General features: G+C 41.0%; 1 protein-coding gene and 1 non-coding gene across 6 annotated transcripts in view; one reads left to right on the plus strand and one right to left on the minus strand.

The window, feature by feature from the left end:
* Positions 1-23,783, minus strand: part of OCLN (occludin) — a 49,099-nt gene that overhangs the window by 4,188 nt on the left and 21,128 nt on the right. For all 5 annotated transcript variants that reach the window (XM_006081357.3, XM_023751036.1, XM_014452037.2 and 2 more), the window contains 4 exons: positions 15,314-15,459; positions 7,133-7,348; positions 5,295-5,466; positions 446-487 (listed from right to left, as the gene is read on the minus strand). In XM_006081357.3, the coding sequence (XP_006081419.1) occupies positions 446-487; positions 5,295-5,466; positions 7,133-7,348; positions 15,314-15,459 (576 nt within the window). The remainder of the gene's footprint in view (positions 1-445; positions 488-5,294; positions 5,467-7,132; positions 7,349-15,313; positions 15,460-23,783) is intronic.
* LOC111825700 lies at positions 18,275-18,386 on the plus strand. Its single transcript, XR_002828902.1, has one exon. It is a non-coding gene; the product is annotated as a U6 spliceosomal RNA (small nuclear RNA).

Consider the following 23,783-nt stretch of genomic DNA (forward strand, 5'->3'; position numbering starts at 1 on the left):
TTCCATTTATATAAAGTTCAAAACAGGCAACATTAATCTATGATGTTAGAGGTGAGAATGGTGGTTACCTCTGGAGAGAAAGCAAAAATTGGAAGAGAGTACAGGAGGGCATTCTCAGGGTTACAAGGAAATTTATTTCTTGATCTGAGTGCCAGGTACAGAGGTATGTGGTTGCTTTGTGAGAATTTACCAACTTGTACATTTATGATGTATACTTGTATGTATGTATACTTCAACCTTTAAAAAAGTTTTTAAAAATCAGTATTGGTTATAGCTGCAAACAACTTAAATTAAGGTTCCAACTTCTCAGGTATAGTTTATCTTGCAACTATTGGGCCTTCTGTGTATAATAAGTACATGCGTGACAAGGTATTCTCAAGGTTAAAGGAAAAACATGCAACAGAAAAATTATTCCTTGGAGAATCTTACAACCTGGGATACTTACCCCCTTTACTTGCTTCAGTCTATTGTATTCATCAGCAGCAGCCTATTAATGAGAAACACAAGGGAATAAGTTTAATGGGCATTTCCACGTTCAAAAATAACACTACTAATGCTATAATTTGAAGCTAAAGATGCAAAAAATACAGGAAATTAAAATAATGAAGTTTTAAAGCTCTTGAAACTGGTCAGCAGGAGGCCTGAGTTCCATTCACATAGACAGGTAACTATTTTGTTCCTCTCATCTTTCCCGATGCCAGTCCATGTGCCACGCTGACACCAGAGAGGTCTCTTATAAAGCACTGTTCTGATCAGGTTATACAGCATTATAAAACTTGTCAGAGCTCCCCATTAACCTCTCTACTGATCTAGTCTCCTACCTATCCAGTCTTAGCACCCATCATTTGCAATTCCTTTTAATTGCAAATTAAATAATTAATCATGTTAATGCTTCCAGATTTCTATCATGTTCTCCCTGAAGCTGTCTGTACTCATGCACCCATACCTTATTTTGCCCAGAGAATCTATAATGGTTACCTCTCAATGAAGCCTCTCCTAAACTCTTCAAGCCTTCAGCAGACCTAATTCCTTCTCTCAGCAGTTATTTATAGTACTTTCTACATTATAATATGAATATGACATTAGTCACATTGTCTAAGTTGTTTAGATGTCAGTTTCTCTCTTAGGATATGAATTCTTTGAGGGATGACACAGGATTTTATTTATCTTTCTAACTTCCGTACTTCTACATCAAGGGCATAATAATGATCAATACTATTCACTGAACTGATTAAAGTTTATGACAACACTATAACACCATACAAAAGCCATAAAAGAAGAGGCCAAAAAACAATACAAAAGATCAATAAAACCAAGAGCTGGTTCTTTGAAAGGATAAACAAGATTGATGAACCTCTAGCCAGGCTCACCAAAAAACAAAAGAGAGAGGACCCAAATAAACAAAATCAGAAATGCAAGAGGTGAAGTAACAACAGACCCAACAGATATACAAAGGATTGTAAAACAATACTATGAACAACTCTACTCCAATAAACTGGACAACCTAGATGAAATGGACATATTCTTAGAAAAATACAAGTTTTCAAAACTCAATCAGGAAGAATAAAAAACCTGAACAGGCCGATAACTACTGATGAAATAGAAGCAGTAATCAAAAATCTTCCAGCAGCCGAAACCGGTTTGGCTCAGTGGATAGAGCGTCGGCCTGCGGACTAAAAGGTCCCAGGTTCGATTCTGGTCAGGGGCATGTACCTTGGTTGCGGGCATATCCCCAATGGGAGATGTGCAGGAGGCAGCTGATCGATGTTTCTCTCTCATCAATGTTTCTAACTCTCTATCTCTCTCCCTTCCTCTCTGTAAAAAATCAATAAAATATATTTAAAAAAAAAATCTTCCAGCAAACAAAAGCCCTGTTCTGGACGGCTTTACAAAGGAATTTTACCAAACATGCAAAGAAGAACTAAAAAATTCAAGACTATTACAAAAAATTCAAGAGGAAGGCACACTTCCAAGCTCTTTCTATGAAGCCAGCATTACCCTAATTCCAAAACCAGATAAAGACACTACAAAGAAAGAGAATTACAGGCCAATATCCCTGATGAACACAGATGCTAAAATCCTCAACAAAATTCTAGCAAATCGGATCCAGCATTACATACGCCAGAAAGATCATATGCCATGGCCAAGTGGGATTTATCCAGGGATGCAAGGCTGGTACAATATCCGCAAATCAATAAATGCAATACATCACATAAACAAATTAAGAGACAAAAAAAATCACATAATCATATCAATTGATGCAGAAAAAGCATTTGTCAAAATCCAACACCCTTTCTTGATAAAAACCCTCAGCAAAGTGGGAATAGAGGGATCATACCTCAACATAATAAAAGCCTTATATGATAAACCTACAGCCAACATCATACTCAATGGGCAAAAACTAAAACCATATCCCCTAAGAACAGGAACAAGACAGGGATGCCTACTTTCATCACTCCTGTTTGACACAGTACTGGAAGTGCTAGCCATAGCAATCAGACAAGAAGAAGAAATAAAAGGCATCCAAATTGGAAAAGAAGTAAAAGTGTCATTATTTGCAGATGACATGATATTGTACATAGAAAACCCTAAAGACTCCATCAAAAAACTGCTAGACTTAATAAATGAATTCGGCAATGTAGCAGGATTCAAAATTAACAACCAGAAATCTATGGCTTTTTCTTTTAAATATATTTTTTTACTGATTTCAGAGAGAAAGGGAGAGGGAGAGAGAGACAAAAACATCAATGATGAGAGAGAATCACCGATTGGCTGCTCCTGCACGCCCCCCACAGGGGATCAAGCCTGCAACCCGGGCATGTGCCCCTGACCAGAATCAAACCCAGTCCACAGGCCAACGCTCTATCCACTAAGCAAAACCAGCCAGGGCTATGGCTTTTTTATACACCAATAATGAACTCACAGAAAGAGAAACTAAAACAACAATCCCATTTACCACTGCACCAAAAAAATTAAGATAACTAGGAATAAACTTAACTAAGGAGATAAAAGACCTGTACTCAGAAAACTACAGGACATTGAAAAAAGAGATAGAGGAAGACATAAACAAATGGAAGAACATACCGTGTTCATGGATTGATAGAATCAACATCATTAAAATGTCCATACTACCCAAAGCAATTTATAGATTCAATGCAATCCCTATTAAAATGTCAATGGCATATTTCACAAACCTAGAACAATGCTCCAAAAATTCATATGGAATAAAAAAAGACCATGAATACCCACATCAATCCTGAGAAAGAAGAACAAAGTTGGAGGGATCACAATACCAGATATCAAGCTATATTACAAAGCCACTGTTCTCAAAACTGCCTGGTACTGGCACAAGAACAGACATATAGGCCAATGGAACAGAACAGAGAAACCAGAAATCAACCCAAGCCATTATGCTTAATTAATATTTGACAAAGGAGGCAAGAGCATACAATGGAGTCAAGACAGTCTCTTCAATAAATGGTGTTGGGAAAATTGGACAATACATGAAAAAAATGACACTAGACCACCAACTTACACCATACACAAAAATAAACTCAAAATGGATAAAGGACTTAAACATAAGACTGGAAACCATAAAAATCTTAGAAGAATCCATAGGTAGTAAAATATCAGACATATGTCGTAGAATATCTTTACTGATACAGCTCCTAGGGCAGTGGTTCTCAACCTGTGGGTTGCGACCCCTTTGGGGGTCGAACAACCCTTTCACAGGGGTCGCCTAAGACCATCAGAAAACACATATATAATTACATATTGTTTTTGTGATTAATCACTATGCTTTAATTATGTTCAATTTGTAACAATGAAAATACATCCTGCGTATCAGATATTTACATTATGATTCATAACAGTAGCAAAATTACAGTTATGAAGTAGCAACGAAAATAATTTTATGGTTGGGAGTCACCACAACATGAGGAACTGTATTAAAGGGTCGCGGCATTAGGAAGGTTGAGAACCACTGTCCTAGGGCAATGGAAACTAAGGAGAAAATAAGCAAATGGGACTACATCAAAATAAAAAGCTTCTGCACAGCAAAAGAAACCATCAACAAAACAACAAGAAAGCCCACTGCATGAGAGAACATATTTGCCAATGTTATCTCCGATAAGGGTTTAATCTCCAAAATTTACAGGAAACTCATACAACTTAACAAAAGGAAGGCAAACAATCCAATAAAAAATGGGTAAAGGACCTAAATAGACACTTCTCGAAAGAGGACATACAGAAGGTCAACAGACACATGAAAACATGCTCAAAGTCACTAATCATCTGAGAGATGCAAATCAAAATGACAATGAGGTACCATATCACACCTGTCAGAATGGCTATCATCAACAAATCAACAAATGACAAGTGCTGGCAAGGATGCGGAGAAAAAGGAACCCTCCTTCACTGCTGGTGGGTATGCAGAATGGTGCAGCCACTGTGGAAAACAGTATGGAGTTTCCTCAAAAAACTAAAAATGGAACTCCCATTTGACCCAGTAATCCCACTTCTAGGAATATATCTCAAGAAATCAGAAACACCAATCAGAAAGGAGACAGATAAATACTGCCTCTGCCAGGTGATCAAAGAACAAACAAACCATAAACTATTTTTGAGTAAAAATACGGGAGAGATATAGGTAAAACATATTAGATGATTCCTTATCAAAGGGCCTATATCAACAACCCATATTTTGGTGATAAACAGGTGGTGGAAATTAAGGAATTTAGGCAACTCTGTATTGTTTGAATTTTTTACACAAAGAATGAACTGGGTGTATAAATAGAAAAAGTGCTATAGTTATTTTCTTTTAAAGAGGAAGAAATATATGTATGTAGACTATTGCTTTGTAATTTTTTAAAAAATATATTTCTTTATTGATTTCAGAGAGGAAGGAAGAAGGAGAGAGAGATAGAAACATCAAAGATGAGAGAGAATCATTGATCGGCTGCCTCCTGCACACCCCCTACTGGGGATCAAGCCCGCAACCCAGGCATGTGCCCTTGGCCGAAATCGAACCTGGGACCCTTCAGACCACAGGCTGACGCTCTATCCACTGAGCCAAGCCGGCTAGGGCTGCTTTGTAATTCTTAAGTAAATTAGTATTAGTATACTCTTCAATTTGGAAAGACTTTCATCCAAGATTCAATTTCAATTATTCTTCAATGATATTACAGTTTTATAATTACTAACACATTTTGTATTAACATCAATATAAAGGATACTGGATCTCCATAGATCAGAGTAAAATATATGTAATATATAATTATCATATTTGAACTTACCATGTACTCTTCGCTTTCTTCTCTATAGTCGTCCAATTCCTTATCCAGACGAGAGAGTTCTCTATTGATCTCATCAAGTTCTGCTTGTAAGCGCTTGTATTCCTGCAGGCCAGTGTCAAAACTTCTCTTATAGACTTGTCTTTGTTGATCTGAAGTGATAGGTGGATATTCCCTAAAAATTGAGTGAGAAAATGACTATGTGCCCTTAGCAGACATAAAATCCAGTGTTTCTTCCTCAAAGATAATAAAGCTGATGGGACATGGAGAATGACCTTCTTCTTTTTGTAGCTGATGGGGAGAGGAAGGTGGGCTGCAAATAGTTCTCTTAAGAAGGATTATACTTTCTACATCACTGATCATGTTGTATGTGTTGTTTTTTTTTTAATAAAAGCTATCCCTACATAATTTTGGGAAATAAAGTTAAAAGTAATTTATGAAATTTAAGGTTCAAGTTATAAGAACCCACTTATTCTGCATGTACAACACGATAATGCAACTTATGTTTAACGTCTTGGAATTGGTATTCTGGAACACGAGGCATGCTGTCGTCATTGGGGGGGCAGGGCAGTCCACTGGCAGCTGGCTGTTTTCCGCTACCACCTACAGTTTTCAGACTGTTTGGGGTATGGGTTGTTGTTTTTTGTTGTTTATTTTTTATCTTGGTCTTGTTTTTCCTAAGTGGAAATAGCTTATTTTAAGTCCTTTGATGATAAAAGTAGACTTTAAAATGTCCATGTATAAAAATGCATGCTCGTTGTACAAATAATCTGGCAATGCATTAAACTATGGAAAAAACCCTGAGTTTCTGTATCACTGTATCTCTCAATATACCAGCTGTTCTTTACATCTGAAGGTAATGCTATTCATCCCTAATCCACTGAGGAAATACTGAATTGTGTCACAAAACTACGGATCTTCTTAGCAATATGGAATTTCGGAATCTGGATCTAAGTCAGCCTAATACCTTCATTTTGCAGAGAGGATAAATTAAAGGATATGCTCAAAAGGGAAACAAGAATTCAGAATTTCTAAAAGTTTTCATTTAAATATTCTATGATATAAGTTAAGCAAATATTTCACAGGTATATGGCTGAGCTAGGCCAAAAACTCTTAAGGAGAGAGGGGAAACAAGGTCTGAGAAACACTCGTGTGTAGGGGATTTCAAACTATACCCACGCCATGCATCCCTAACACCGTGAGAAGCAATGTTTTCACTCATCACCATTCACACCACAAATGTTTCTGATTTGTATCCCATTCCTCACAATACTTGTGCATAAAAGGGCTACATCAAACACGAGTATAGCTGTGCGGATGGCCTAAAACAAAACCACTGACACACACACAAAGAAACTTAACCTCAATCTTGGCCAGAACACTAAATTGTTAACAACTGTATACAGAACTGTTTTCCAAAATCCTTTGGATAAACGTTTAAAAGAATCTCTGGTGTCATCGTGGAAGCTTAAAAGTAAATGCCAAAGCAGAGCCACAGCACCAGTCCGGGAAATTTATAATCAGTAAAATAAAGTTCCTCTGTACTTGTATTTTATTTATTTAAAGGCCTTTCTTGAGTAATTATTGGCAAAAGTAAGAGCCCTGGTGAAGTTCCTCAGCCATGCGTGGGGGCCGTGTAAGACACTATTACAGCCAAGCATACCCCCTCCATTGTCCATCTTTATTACGAACGAGTACTAAGAAAAAAACATAAAAGACCAGTCTCCGGTCCTGGTTGGCAAAGAATGGAATTATACCTTCCACCCCAGTTTAGGACACAACAGATCCCAAACGCTAATATCAAATGTGCAGGTGGCTCCAGCGAAAGAGGCAGCGCGTACCTGATCCAGTCCTCCTCCAGCTCATCGCAGGACTCGCCGCCAGTCGTGTAGTCTGTCTCATAGTGGTCTTGCTCTGGCCTCTTTGACTTGCCCGCCCTTCTCTTTGTGGGAGCCCTTTTGGACGGTGTCTCAAAGTTACCATCGCTGCTGTAACGAGGATGCCTGAAGTCATCCACAGGGGACGTCACGGGAAGCTCCTGCACCACTTCGGGCACCCTAATACACAGGAATGAGTTTTCAGTGATCACTGGGCACACGGCAAGCCTTTGCCAGTGCACTGTAAGCACAAAGAGCAGCAACAGTAACTATTAGGAGCTCTGCATGTAGGTGCATTCACTCAAGCACCTACAGTGCTCATACGCTCAACACTGAGCGGACCCCCTAGTGTCCTGCGTTCAATGTAGCACCAGCTCAGATCCTGCAATACACAGGAGAAGCGTTACGGTTCCTCTGTAAGAGGAGCCCATTTATAAACCTTTTAAGTGAAATGGATCTAAGCTTTCATTTAATTTAGGCTGGTCTGGAAGACACGTTTACCTGACCTGCGCTGGGGATACACTCCACAAAAGGCTGCCAGGAAAACAATGGCCATGATTCCTTTCTACAGGTTCTTCGAGTTCCATGGCATGTTGAGTAGAGAAGAGGAATGAATGTACACACATATCTACCTTTGGAAGCTGACTCACAGAGACAGACCTTTGTAACATTAACCTTAGACTCCTTTATATCAATTTCCTTTTCAAGATATCTCAAAAAAACTAAAAATTAAAAACAAAAGCTTCATACAGTAATAGATGAAAAGGCTCATTAAGACTTCTTTTGTAGGCGCTTACACTGGCCACGCATTTTCTCTGCATTAAACATGCTTTTATATATATATAAAAAGACTTCTTTTTCTTTTGTAAAATTGCTTTGTTAATCCTGAAGCCACACGGAATGAATGGAACGGAAGGGTTACCATTACACTTATTTTCCCTTTTTAAATATTTTTTTATTGATTTTAGAGAGGAAGGGAGAGAGAAAAACATCAATGGTGAGAGAGAATCACTGATCGGCTGCCTCCTGCACGCCCCCTACTGGGGATCAAGCCCCAACCTGAGCATGTGCCCTTGACTAAAATCAAGCCTGGGACCCTTCAGTCCACAGGCTGACACTCTAGCCACTGAGCCAAATCGGCTAGGGCTATACTTATTTTTCTAATGCAATTGTTCAGTATCGAATCAGATTTTTCATTGCACATAATGTTTCAGCCACAAGCTTAAAACCAAAGCCTAACATGGAGTAAAATACCAAGAGCTATGGCAACTGTATCCCACTTCTGAGTAACAGAAAGGCAAAGCTTCCCTTTCACCTGTAGCTGAGCTGGAGAAGGGCAAGAGAAAGGAAAGGAAGGCAAGGAAAGCACCTGAGACTTCCCAACATCAGCCTCGCTATTCAAATCAACCACTAAGGACGGTTGAAGATTTTCATTTATTTCTTTACACTTACCATAACTGTGATCCGGAGCATTATCTACAAGGTTTACTCTTTTCTAGGTGATCCAGAACTGCCTGACTTTGCTGTCAAAGTCTAAAGGTGTGTATGTGTTTGTAGTTGGGGGTGGGGGTGGTATTTATTCCTTCTTTCTGAATTTATTCATGCTAGCATGGCTTTGTGTGCTAAGTTAATGCTACTTCTATTGGGAGGGAAAATGTGACTTTCTCCATGAGTCAATAATTAAACAAGTTCCTAGACACACTGCCAAAATGCCGGGCACTATGCATGCTTCTTGCTTTGACATGACTAACAAAACCTTTAGCATGCATTGGCTTTGAGAGGCTGAGCGCCAGAAGGGAAGGAAACTAAAGGGCAAGAGAAATTAGAAAAAAGAAGACATTAAGGCAGGTTTCCCCCTAATTTTTTTATTAGTTATTGATATTATAAATCTTTACCTTGGAAGTTTTCCAACTCTCCTCTTCCCACACCCTTCAAAATAGTACTAAACAGTAACATACTTAATATAGCATAAAAGCTAAGCACAAAATGCTTAGCAGTAAAAGAATATATAAATTTAAGAACTAGGGAGTATGTATACTCTCAATAATCTCCTAACCTACTTTTAGATGCAAGTCCTATTAGGTCAAAATCCACATAACCCAGAACAAGTAACCAGCTGCATACTTTCCTCAGTACCCAACTCAGTCTCCCAGGTCTGGAAGTCCCCCCTTTGTAGCTTTTGGATTGTTTCTTTTTTTTAAATATATTTTATTGATTTTTTACAGAGAGGAAAGGAGAGGGATAGAGAGTTAGAAACATCGATGAGAGAGAAACATCAATCAGCTGCCTCCTGCACACCTCCTACTGGGGATGTGCCCGCAACCCAGTTACATGCCCTTGACCGGAATCGAACCTGGGACCCTTCAGTCCATAGGCCGACGCTCTATCCACTGAGCCAAACCGGTTTCGGCGTTTCTTTTTATTTACTTGTTTTATTCTCTCACACACACCCTCACATGCCTTTGCTGCTATTATCTTGCCATGACTCTCAATGTAGTTACTGTGCACTTTCTTCCGCCCCTGTTAGTCTGCAATCTCCATGAGAGCATGGACTTGGTATTCCCAGGGCAGCTGGCCCAGTACTGTGTGCGTGGCAGGTGTTCAAGGTAATTACTCAATTAAAATCAGTCACATGAATCCTGTTTTCTGAGGACACCCACTATCAATGGGGGAGAAACAATGCATAATTAATACCAGTGTCTTTCTTGGTTGTCAGAATGATGTCCGTTGTTTTTCTGGTGTCCCTCCAAAAAAATGTGCACACACTTTTTTCTGATAGGTCAACTGATGTTTTTTACTTCTCAGATTTAACTCATTGGAATGAATAATTATTCAAAATGTATATACATTTTTGGGGACACCCTATATATTGTGTTTAGAACTGTCACCATTATTGGGGGGAGTAACTAAGCCTTGCTAATCACAAAACTTCACCTTTCTGACCTTGGGGATGACAATGATCCAAAAGGCCAATCAGAATCTTTCCAATAGATTGATATTGATATGCAAGCTTTGGGGGGAAAAATAATTCCTTTTTTAAAAATATGTTTTCATTGATTTTAGAGAGAGAGGAAGGGGGAGGGGAGCGAGAGAAAGAGAGGAGAGAAGGGAGGGAGAGAGATAAGCATTGATTGGTTGCCTCCCACAAGCACCCGAACAGGGATCAAACCTAAAACTTGGGCATGTGCCCTCAGTGGGAATGGAACAGGCAACCTTTCAGTGCATGGTACAACGCTCAATCTACTGAGTCACACCTGCCCAGGAGGGATTTTCTGATGGGAACGTGGATAACCCATCCTGTTACAAGGGAAGCTGTACTGAGAATAAAGACAACATAGCAACAAGGCCCTGATATCTTCCGGGTCCCTGGATATGCCATGCCTGACACAGACCCACCCCTGGGCCTTAGGTGAACCAGTGAATTCCTACGACTTGCATAAAAGCCCTAACAGATTACCCAGTCAGCCTATTTGCTACCACCAAACAATGGGCTGTCTTATTTGTCGCCCTAGGGCAGCGGTTCTCAACCTGTGGGTCGCGAACAATGAAAATACATTCTGCATATCAGATATTTACATTACGATTCATAACAGTAGCAAAATTAAAGTTATGAAGTAGCAACGAAAATAATTTTATGGTTGGGGGTCACCACAACATGAGGAACTGTATTAAAGGGTTGCGGCATTAGGAAGGTTGAGAACTACTGCCCTAGGGTGTCATCCTGCCTTGAAAGTTCTCTGTAGTGTCAACACTCAACTTCCTTGATTTATTAAGGTTAATTCACCCTGGGTGTGGACAGTATACTAGAGAGTGTACCTAACAGGGCTCTCCCAAATTCATTTAGGAAGGGTAAAGAGGCAACCATCTTCAGCTAAATTCTGCTGTCACCTAACCCAGGATTAATTCTGACTACCTGGAAATTCTAAAGTATAGGACATTAAGATGAAGAGGAGCTAGACATGAGAGTATGTTTATGATTCCATTAAATAAATACTCCAATAACACGCTAAACTAATAGATGGTGATAGGCATCAAAATGGGGTTGGGGGGGGAGGGTGACAAAAGGACACCAGAGCACCTTTTGGAGTGCTAGAGATGTCTCTCTGGGTGCAGTGGTGGTGACTTCAGTGTTCACATCTGTGAAAATTCATCAGGCTATATACTCAAGATTAGTGCTTTTTAAAAAAATATATCTTTATTATTGATTTCAGAGAGGAAGGGAGAGGGAGAGATAGAAACATCAATGATGAGAGAGAATCATTGATTGGCTGCCTCCTGCATGCCCCCTACTGGGGATCAAGCCGGCAACCCGGGCATGTGCCCTTGACCGGAATCGAACCTGGGACCCTTCAGTCTGCAGGCTGACGCTCTATCCACTGAGCCAAACCAGCCAGGGCAAGATTAGTGCTCTTTACTGAATGTACGTTATGCTTTTGGGGGAAGAAAATCTTAGTATTGAGGAACCATGGACCTCAGACACAATGCTCCCATTCTAATTCCTTCTCTGCCTACCGCAATAGCAAGGAGGAAAGGTGTTCGTGGGTTCTTAGCACCTCAGGAAGCCTGAGGGAAAACATACTATGACTTAATGTGCATCTCTACCTCCACAGCCGATGCACTCTGAATCCTCCACAGCACTCAGTACTCTGCCACAGTCAACACTCGACAATTTCTATTACTCCCCAGAGACGGCAAGTTCCTTCCATCACTACCGCACACATCAGGTGCTGCGCTATGGGATTCGCTGTCACATTCGTATCCCTTAGCACCATTCCCATCCTCCCCTTCTGGATTCTAAAATTAATCATCACATTTGCATTGCCAAGACCTTCAAAAAAGTTCTAGGGTGTAGGTAGGGAGTATAAACTGGTACAACCATTATGGAATACAGTTTGACCATATCTATCAAAATGAAATACGCAATTGCCTTTAGTCCAGCAATTCTCCAGATACATTCACATATGTGCAAAGTGATAAAAGTGCAAGTTTATTCCCTGCAGTGGTTTGTAATCACAAAACATTGGGGGAAAACTGTGCATCAATATGGGAATAACAAAATAAGTTACTGCTGGAATATTAGGCAGCTATGAAATAGATCAGGAAACTCTTTGTATACCAATATGAACACTCTCCAAGATACAGTGCTAACAAGGCATTTAATATGCTAGTATTTTTTAAAGGAAAAAACATACCAATATTCATATTTGGCCAGCATATTTTACTTAAAAATTACCTCTGGAAGGATATAAAAGAAACTGGTAATACCAGCTGCCTCCTGGGAGAGGAACTAGAGATCTCTTTTGTCCCTTTTAAATTTTACTTATGAATGTATTGATTTACTTAAGAATAAGTAAGATTTTTAAATTGTTCTAAATGAATTTGAAAATATTTTGGTTTTCATGAAAAGGGACAACATGTGGGAATGCTATGTAACCATGCAGGTCTTACAATTAATTTAGAGGCATAGCTGGTCACATGCATTATAGGTATTTATTTTGCATGTGTGAAAGCCCTATAAATCACCACTCAAAACTTGCACAAGGATTGAATCCCCACTATGTACCTTTGCCCTAATAGCTTCAGGTGCTTTGGTTTTTGTTAAAATCCAAAGAGAAGGAGAATAGAGAAAATGCTCTTTCTCCCAATCATTCACAACTGGAATGAACAGAGAGGCTGATTCTGCAGACCAAAGCAACATATATGGAGTGTAAGGCAGCTGCCCGTCTGTCTCCAAATTCCATTCCCATAATCAATCTATCGCCTTCAAACTGCTTCCATAATTAACGCAGCTGCCGGTGTCACCTTACAGGGTTCCAGGTGCTCACACTGTGCACTCACAGTGGGTCCCACTAAATGAGGGTGCAGGGTGGAAAGAAAACTTTGGAGTCACAAAAAGTTTTCCAGCAGACACACCTGTGACTAAGAACAATCAAACTAACTAAAGGGAAGGTTTCTTTTTTTTGGTCTACAAAGGAATTTGGAGTTCTAGAATTAAATATAGCAACACAACTTACCATCCTTAGGCAAAAATGACATCCAAGTCCTTAATAATACTTCCAATATCCATTTCTCACTAGTTCATTAGAATTAGGCTGAATTAGAATTAGGCTTTAGGATAAACTAAAACCACAATGGGGATACCATTTCAAAAACCATAATGGCATACCGACTCTAGGCCAGAAACTCAATTCGAGGTTTTTTACACTGTATGTGTAACAAAAGCTAGAGCCTTCACCAGCAATACAGAGGCTCTAGCACAGCAAAGGAGATCTCAAAATTCCTGAATTCTGCCGAAACCGGTTTGGCTCAGTGGATAGAGCGTCGGCCTGCGGACTGAAAGGTCCCAGGTTCGATTCCGGTCAAGGGCATGTACCTGGGTTGCGGGCACATCCCCAGTGGGAGATGTGCAGGAGGCAGCTGGTCAATGTTTCTCTCTCATCGATGTTTCTAACTCTCTATCTCTCTCCCTTCCTCTCTGTAAAAAATCAATAAAAATATATTAAAAAAAAAAAAAATAGAAACTCATCTCTCCCCAGCATTTAAAAAAAAAAAAAAATTCCTGAATTCAAATGAAGTCTAATTCTAAAAAAATAAAAAGGTAATATGCAAATTGATGTAAGGGCAGAACGACCAGAACGACTGGTCGCTATGACACGCACTGACCACCAGGGGGCAGACGCTCAATGCAGGAGCTGCCCCTGTGGTTCGTGCGCTTTCTCCGGATTGACTTCTTTTGCTCACCAACCGGGGTTGACACTTGTGAGATTGCTGCGAGGCAAGGGGAGCCTCTCCCACTTCTTCGGCAGTCCTAAAGATGTCTGACAGCAGTTGCACATCCCCCAAGGCTCCCTGGCTGCCAGAGGATGTCCGACTGCCAGCTTAGGTCTGATCCTCTGGGGAGCAGGCCTAAGCTGGCAGGTGGACATCCCCCAAGGGGTCCCGGACTGTAAGAGGGTGCAGGCCAGGCTGAGGGACACCCCCCACCCACCCACGAGTGCACGAATTTTTGTGCACCGGGCCTCTAGTAGTTTAATAAAAATATATGTGGGCAGGGTTGATCAATGAGCAATCTCCCTTTCTACTGAGGAAAGAGTGAAGATAGGGAAAATATAAAATGAAGGCATTTTAACCAAGCTACTAAATTATTTAACATTATGAAGGTTGAGGCATGAAGAAATTATTCTTTTTATCTTAACTCACCTGGGAACTTCAGCTGTTGAACTTTCCAGTCCTGAACCAGTATGTCTAGACATACATCATACCTGCAGATAACCCTCGGACTACCCCTAAAGAACTCGGGATGTTACCAGGCTCCTGGTGCCCATCCTCCAGACTGCCTGACCTCTGACTGATAACTGTCCTGGACCAGCCTGAGGGCTAAGAACGCAGGACTAATTATTGTTAAGGATGTGACTTTAACTATAAGAATTTTTATTGATTGACTTTTAGAGAGAGTGAGGGAGAGAGAAACACTTACTTATGCATTCATTGGTTGATACTTGTACCTGCCCTAATCGGGGATCAAACCTGCAACCTTGGCATATCTGGACCACGCTCTAGCCAACTGACTTACCTGGCCAGACAACCGTAAGAACTCTTAACTTTTCTTTCTTCTTTGGAACACTTCTAGGTTTTTGCCTAGAAATGTTTCCAGCTTGCAAACTCTAAGATCCTTAAGTAAATTATTATCATTTATTTCTCGCCAAAGCTTCCTGATTTTTTTGTGTTTATTCAACACTCTAAATGAGATCTAATAATTATAGGCAAAAGGAGAGACTGAGAAATGCACTAAGCTATGCTATCAATCAGTAATGCCCTTTTACCCACACCTAAACTCAAAACCAGAACTAGGACAGAGAACCATATTCCTAGAATTAAAGAACCTAACCTACCTCTACCTATTAAATCATCAGGAGAAAAGCATTTTCAGCTTAGAAGAAGAGGACCCCACCTCACAGTCCCACCCTTCTTACCTTCCAAGTAACCCTAGGCATCCACCTACAATGCAAAGATCAGTCTCCAGCCTTTATGCAAACTGTTGGATTATTTTTTTTTTAAGGTAAATGGTACAAAACAGTAACAGATTTATAAAAGCACAAGTATTCATGTTTTAGACTCAGAATATCAGAAGAAGCTGCTACTTACGGTGTTGATTTATAGGATGATTCTGGATACAACCGCTTGTCATTCACTTTACCATTGGAAGAGTAGGCCACGGGACTGTACACTCTGTCCACGTAGTCCGAAGGCGGAGGAGGCATGTCTTGTGTGCCTGCAGAAACGTTTTTAACCTAAAGAAACAGCCCCAAAGAGACACAGGTATTATTTAGCCTGTAATTTAAAGGGGGAAGAAAAAAAATATATAAAATGATCTAGTATTTACTGGGCTCATCAAATACTATTAACCTGTAATGATTGCCTTGTTATTGGAGCTGTCAAATCAGTATTTTGACAAACACATAAAGGTGCTATTGCTAGTTTAACAAGTCCATAATGAATTACAAAGAAGAAGAAAAAAACCCAAGTTACCCAATTCTCATCTTGGTGTGTTTAGGTGGAATAATTATCCCTGGCAATTGCTTCTCCCCCATATTAGGAAGACTAGTCTCATTGTATGTAGGTCAGGTCTGTGTTAGGGTGAGAATTTTCATTTCTAACAAGTTCTAAGGACCACACTTGGAACACCTATTAGCTAGGGCAAAGGACAATGGTTCTTCTTAACCCATTCACCCTAAACACGGACCACTAAAACCACAGAAGAAATTAAGAAGCGCAAACTGGTTTCTGCTATAATTCTTTATTGAGATTTGAGTATTCTCCCTCGACGTACATGCTCAATAGCACTATTATTAATAGCCTGTACAGTACAGTCCCATCGTTGCTGTCCCTCTCTGCTCTCCATAAGTGAATTTGTACTAAGAAGGAATATATATTAGAGATTATGCTTTGTTAATATGAAAGGTTTCCCACAGAACCTGTGGGAGAAAAATTTAAATATAATAAGCATGGACAATTAGATTTTCAACATTGTTAGAGTTCATGAAGCAGCGCCCACAAGCTTTAAATTTCACCTAAAAATCTTAACACATTACTTTGCAATTGATTAAAAGTAACTGCTAAATTCTGAGTTGTTTCAAAGTAAAGGAATAAAATAAAGCATGGGGAAACATTAAAAATAACTCCATAGGCTCTGGCCATAGCTCAGTTGGTTAGTTGTCCTGACAAGTGGAGATTGCAGGTTTCCATCCCTGGTCAATGTACATACAAGAATCAATCAATGAATGCATAACTACGTGGAACAACAATTCAATGTGTTTCTCTCTCTCTCTCTCTCTCTCTCTCTCTCTCTCAAATCAATCCATAAATAAAATTTTAAAACTCCATAAACTATTAGAACAACTTTCAAAATTAGGTAGGATAGGACTACTTTAGCTTGGTGATGGCATCAGATTTCCTGGGCTTACTCCAGATCTGCCAACTACAAGCTCTAGAAAGCCTCAGTCTGCTCATCTGGAAGAAATGCAGAAGCTTCTTACTTCATGAAGTTGTTTTGACAACTAAGTGACATGACAAGGTATCACATTTAGCATAGTGCCTTTATGAACACAGTAAAAACTCGGAAGATGCTAGGTTTTGGAATTAAAGTCTTTGGATCTAAACAAAGAACTTTATAAGTATCTGAATGTGACAGCAGACTTTTCATTGGATTATTGTGCTATTATGCATCCTAGCAATTAAGTTCAGTATCAATACAGTGTATTTCCTTGCAACACACCCGCCTGACATCTTGTTTCCCAGTGTATTTCCTTGCAACACACACACACACAGTTGACATCTTGTTTCCCGTTAAGCATAGCATTACAATATGACTTGTTTTTTTCCTATCACTGCAATATCACATTCCGAAATATTTATTTACCCAGCCCTCTAAGGCCATGGAGGTCTTCTTGATTGTTTAATAGTCCTGTGAGTCAGAAAAGAATGGAATCATTTCCTCCTGAAATGGAGTTTGGCAGCAACTGGGAAACCGGTGGGTGGGTTGCCAGGGAGTGTGCTGAGATCCCACCACAGGGGGCGCGGGTGGGAACCATTCTTGGCTCCCCAGATGAATTCCTCAGGACTTGACAAAGGCCTATTCTTATTCTGGAGACTTCAGAGTTTAAAAAGACTGCCTTTTCTTTAAAACCCATTTAACACCCCAGGTTCTTTCCCCTTCACAACTTTAGCAGAGGCTCAAAGCTTGGAGATTTCCTACTGACTCTAACAAACCAGAAACCAAAACTTGACAAAAAGGTGCCTGGGTGTCCCAGTAGAGACTGCTTACTGCCTGGAATGGAATGTCCTTCCTCCTTTCTTTGCCAGCTAATCCTTAATTGGGCTCCAAGTCTTGGCTCACTACCAAGGAGTAGTAATGCCACTACCTCCTGGAGGCCTTCCACCTGTGTCCCTGCTGGGTGAGGCATCTATCTGTCCTCCCATCTCCTCAAGCACCTGTGCACACAAACCTCCCACCCACCACAGCACTGACGCACTGTGGGAACAATTGTTTACACGCAGTATAATGGCTTGCTCCCATATCTCTGACTTCAGTAGGCAGTAGACTGTTCTAAAAGCCACCACTGTCTGCCTGCTTACAATGTGCCAGATACTGAATTCATGCATCATTTAGTAACCACAACCTGAGAGGTAAATACTACGATTCCTTTTTCAGAAATGAGGAAGCAGTGGTTCACAGAGCTAGACAACTTTCCCAAAGACCTATACCTAGTAAGTGGTAATGTGGAATTTAAACACAGGGCTCACCCGAAAGCCTCTGCTACAATCCACCACCTCTCCCTGGGCAGTCTCCTACCTTCTCTTTGGGTCTCCAAAGCCCAGCACAGTACCTGGCAAAAATCAGGAACCCAGAGTTTGCTGCACAGAGGTTATCTCACTTACTGCTGCTCTACATTGTGTATATCCAAACATCTTATTAACTGAGCTGCTCTGCGCTGACCTTTATCTCTTAGCAGGACAGGACTAACTTGTCCACTGACTTCACCCTCCAGCAGGTCTTTGGTTACTTTAACCTTTTTCATATGTATGCACAAAAAATTCCAAGGTACTCTTTGTTTTGGCAGAGCTTATACTAAAATTGGAGTAATACAAAGAAAATTCATTATTAGCATGGTCTCTGCAAAAGGGTGGCATGCACATCTGTGACAGGTTCACATTCTTAAAAATCCCCAGCCAAGCATGTCAAACACACAATGCAATAGACAGGTGATGTATATACAATTGTACACTTGAAATCTTTAAGATGATATTAACCAATGTCCCCCCAATAAATTTTTTTATGTATTATTTTTATTGATTTTAGAGAGAGAGAGGAAGAGAGAGAAACATCAATTTGCTGTTCCACTTATTTATGCATTCACTGGTTGGTTCTTGTATGTGCCCTGACCAGGGATCAATCCTGCAACCTTGGTGTATTGGGACGATGCTCTAAGCAACTGAGTCACCAGCCAGGGCTCACCCCAATAAATTTAATTTTTTTAAAATCCCCATACAGACTCATAGAAGAATAAGAAGCAGACCAGGTCCTTAAAATGAGCTTAAGGATATAGAGGCAGAGGTAAAATATATTTATAAAATAAAGAGGAAGGTCATTTTTTTCCTTTTTACACTTCACTTTTTCTGAAAATAAAAGCTAAAATGTTACTTTTTCTCATAGTACCCATGCAAAATGAGTACAAACTTGCTGCTTTGAAAAGACAGGAGAAGAAAGGGGGAAGACCCAGCTATTAGTAATTTATATAGAGAGTCCTCAACCTGTGCATCCTATTAGGACAAAAAGGATTTCTGATCTTCACGGTATTATTGATAGGATCCCCCACCCAGTCAGACCACAAGACTCAATGATGTAAAGTTGTTTTAAAAAAAAAAAAAAACCCATACAAACAAAACCCCATCATTTTAATAAATAAAATGTGTTTAAAGTTTTAGAACCTGAGAAAAACTAGGCTTAATTCTAAGCAGCAAATGGTGAACAGTTTTCCTCAAGTACCTTGAGACAGCTCTGAAGAAATTAGGGGCAGAAATGAAAACACAAATTAAGAAAGACTTGGCTTCTACTAAGTACTGAGAGGAAAGAAAAGTCTGAGAGCCAATCATTCCAGAAATCAAATGCTGCAATTGTTGCTCTGAAGCACAGAGGAGCCTTAGAGGCTATCCAGTGTCTCTCCCTCCAGGGCCTTGCAGTGGGAGGAGACCCACATGAAGGCGGAGGGGAGCTGCAGGCAGCAGAAACCCACCCAGCAGGGCCCAACCAGCTTCCCTTATCTGGGATCTGCTGGAGGAGTCCTGGTCCTAGTGGCACCCACACCCCACATACAGACTGTAAAAGGGAAAGATAAGACAACAGAAGGAAAGACACGCTGAGGAGAAAGGCACCTGAACAACTAAAAAAATGACTCAGACTCACTCTGGAGACTATATTCAAAAAGGACAAGCACGCACACCGACCTTGTTTAAGGAACATGAATAATTACTTTAGGGTGAGACACAGGACAAGTTTTACTAAGATATTTCAATCCAGAGAAGAACAAAAGTGTTTCTGAAATGTCAACGTGAAATAAACTCAAATGAAATCATTTCAAAAGGTCTTCACAAGAGGTAATTATGAGGACAAAATTTTATTCAAAATTTAATTCTACTCATTAAGAAGAGTTCTGATTATGCCACTTGTAGGGGGGAAAAACACACCTTTGTAACCACATCTAACATTCCTTGGAGAATTTATGAAAATATCCTAAATCCCTGTGGGGTGCTAAAGGGAGAACAGAGGGTGGCTCTATTCAACCCTCCAAACCCTGTCAGCACTGTGCCTTCCAGGCTGGGGGTGGGGGATGGGGGGTGGGGGTGGGGGGGGGACATGGCCGTACTCAATCCTGTGTGGGAAGGCTATTGACTCATGCCCAGCCTCCCACCCTGAGCCTTCTAAGTCACAGATGGGATTAAAAATAGAATGTTCTAGGGCCCTTTGAAAGAAAATCTTTTCTCCCCCAAAACACAGTTTGGGGAAACCATTTCTTTCCATGCAAAGCTACTTCCTATGTCATTTGGAATCAGTACAAGCAAAAAGGAGATTTACAGCCATTCCCATGTTTCTTTTCATCCCGTCTTCATTCCCAGTTCACAGAAGGGAAAAGAGGCAGGCTCCACCCGCATCCAACTCACGTAGCAATCTGACAAGTCACCCGCCTCTAAGAACAAGAGGAAAGTTCACCTGCTATGTGTTTATGACCTGTCTATTCCTCACCACTGCCCGAGTAGATACAATTATCTCCATTTTCAGATGCGGAAATTGAGCCTCTACGATTAAATTAATTTGCTCAAGGTCACACAGAAGGTGGTGTGGTAGACAGGGGATTTGAACCCTAGTCCACTTGGTGCCAAAGGCCAATGCTTTCTCAGGTAACAAACTGCAACCTCAGTGATTTAAATATGGCTTGAGGTGCCTAGCGAGTCTGGGTACTGATTAGTCCCTGTGACAAATGGAGTCATTCTCTTTGCCTCAACTCCTCACCACACCCTAATGAGATGTGAGGTGAATCCATTTTGAAGAGCTTTACTTGCCTTTTAGAAAAATGTAAAAGCAGCTTCTCACACAGAATTACTGTGAATCTGTGCTTCAGTCACCAGGTGCCTTTGTTTAGGTCAGAGTGTAGCCACACCACCCTCAGAAGGGGAACAGAAGGGCCTTCCCTGCTTGGTAATTATGGTGGAGAAAGAACAGACATCAGAGGGAGGAGTCCCTTAATCTCAAAGTACCATCTCCAGTTTTACAACCTGCGTCCACTTTCAGACCAGTACGTGGCCCAACTTGTTTTTCCTGTTCTCTGAGATTATACCCACAAGATGCTCCCCCAACAAGAGCCTCAAAATTGCCTCTGGAAAGTTCCTCAGACTTCTATCCACCCTGGGCCTCCCGAAGGCGGATTTTCCCAAATGTGCTAATCCCACAGGTGAAGGGCTCGTGGACCAGGTGTGAGCCTGTCTGATTCATTTTCTGTTGATCAAATGGCACTGAGGAGTTAGCAAACCCAATGTCCCCAACCGAAGTTCATGCTGCCCGTTGGGAAATACTAACATATACCAACAAAGATGAATTCTGAACTCCCTAGGAGTCAACGAATTGTTAAGAGAGCTTTGGAAGAGAGTGAGCTGGAGAAACCTTATCCTCAGTGAGTGATAACATTCAAGGCCTCCTTGCTCTAGAAACGGAAATCCTGGTGCAGACTGTATTTTAATACTCATGTACCTCATGCCAGCGCTCCCCAACAGGTATGCCACAAGGCCCGGAACACCTTCGTCCTCAGAGCCTGTGGACAGTCACCACCTGGGGTTCCAAATCCCCTTCAGTTTCCTCCAGGACTCCGTACAATGTTACCGTGATGTGGAAAAGGCCCTGTGCCTACCCTAACGCAGTGCAGCTTGGCTCTGCAGGGCAGTGGTTCTCAAAGTGTGGTCCCCACACCAGCAGCATCCACGTTACTTGGGAAACTCATTAGAAATGCAGACTCCCAGGCACCATTCCAGAGCTACTGAATGAGAAATTCTGGGGGTGGGGCCCCGCAAGCTGTTTTAACCATTCCTTCAGGTGATTCTGGTGCTTGTAAGGTTTGAGAACCACTGACCAAGGCAGACAACTGCCCCATTTGGACCATTATACTATCTCCTATCATTAGTTCTAAGTAGTGCTTGAAATCTAGGAATTCCTGCTCTCAGAGAGCCACAAAGGCAGCACCAGCTTCACCGCATGCTCCACCTCCTACTGCATCTTACAACTCCTAACCCGTCTCCCCGGGATGCCCTGGCCTGCTCGCCCACCCACCCCTTTTCACTCACAGGGGTGCTGGACAGACAGGGTCGCAGTGCTCCGTGCTGGTGGGTTCTAAAAGTCAGTAGCCAGATAGGGCACTTCCCCTTTTGTTTCATTTTGACTCACCTGAGGCCACGGGTAACAGTATACCATTACAACATACCAATAGTCAGAAACCCTGTAAAATGACTGCTTTTACATTAAAGAATGCTTGTAGTGGTTGAAAATTAAAAAGCTATTCAGCCCTCACCCATGTGGCTCAGCAGCTAGAGTGTCGGCGGGTGCACCGAAGGGTCTGGATTTTGATTCCTGGTCAAGGGCACATACCTGGGTTGGAGGTTCAATCCATAGTCCCAGTCCAGGCATGTGCGGGAGGCAACCAATCAATGTGTCTCTCTCGCATTGATGTTTCTGTCTCTTTCTTCCCCCCTCCCTTCTACTCTCTCTAAAAATCAATTGGAAAAATATCAATGGGTGAGGATTAACAACAACAGACAAAAGCTATTCAAATTTCTTCAGATGTCTAATGCTGATTACCACCACTGCTTAGTCCCAGTCACCTACCCCATCCATATCTGTTTCCCCATCCTGTGTACAAGATGTTATTCAGGGCCTGCCTATACCCTTTCAGGAAAAAAAAAATGTTTTTATCGGAACTTGTAGCTAGCTTATAAGCTTACAAGTAAGAGAAAATTAAGTTAAACTGCAACCAATATTAAATGTACTTACATTTTGGGTGCTCTTAGCCAAGTTCCCTTATTCACGCTCATCACTGCAAATGCTAACAATTACTAGTCTAGCTAAAATGTATTGGGCATTAATAAAATATGCGCTGGCCCAGACTGACCTAAGCCCTTTAATTGTTGCAGAATCAGCAAATCTGTAGGTGGACCTTGTATTTTCCCAATGTATACAAGAGGAACCTATTAAATAAACAGACAAAGTGACAGTCTTCATCACCACAAAGAACAATCAGGACCCTGTCCCTTCTCTACACCAGCCAGCTCATCCTCACTAGCTCCTACCTTGTCAGGTAAATCCTGGGTGCAATGCTACATAAATGTTGCATCACAATGTCAAAGGCTTAGAAACTTCTAGAAATAAAGCTACCTAGATAACAAACTTAGCTTTAAGTATTTCCTACTAAAAAATAAAATCTTTTTTAAAAAAGATTTTTAAAAAATTAATTTTGAGGGAGAGAGAAACTGAGGAGGAGAGAGAGAAACATCAATGTGAGAGTGAAACACCAACGGGCTGCCTCCTGTATGCCCTCTACTGGGGATCTAACCCGCAACCCAGGCATGTGCCCTGACCCGGAATCTAACTGGCAACCTTTTGGTGCACAGGATGATGGCCAACCAACTGAGCCACTCCGGCCAGGGGTAAAAATAGAACTTTTTAAAACAAATTACTACTTGGTAACAATGGAGAAACAAGTTTATGGCATGCTCTTTCCAAACTTAGTCTATACCTGCTTCTGACATAATCATGTGGCAATAACAAAAAAAGGTACAAATTAGCCGAACGGGTTTGGCTCAGTGGATAGAGTGTCGGTCTGCGGACTGAAGGGTCCCAGGTTCGATTCCGGTCAAGGGCATGTACCTTGGTTGCAGGCACATCCCCAGTGGGGGGCATGCAGGAGGCAGCTGATCGATGTTTCTCTCTCATCGATGTTTCTAACTCTCTAACCCTCTCCCTTCTTCTCTGTAAAAAAACAATAAAATATATTAAAAGAAAAAAAGGTACAACATT

Source organism: Myotis lucifugus, unplaced genomic scaffold (genome assembly GCF_000147115.1).
Source record: "Myotis lucifugus unplaced genomic scaffold, Myoluc2.0 scaffold_0, whole genome shotgun sequence".
NCBI lineage: Eukaryota > Metazoa > Chordata > Mammalia > Chiroptera > Vespertilionidae > Myotis > Myotis lucifugus.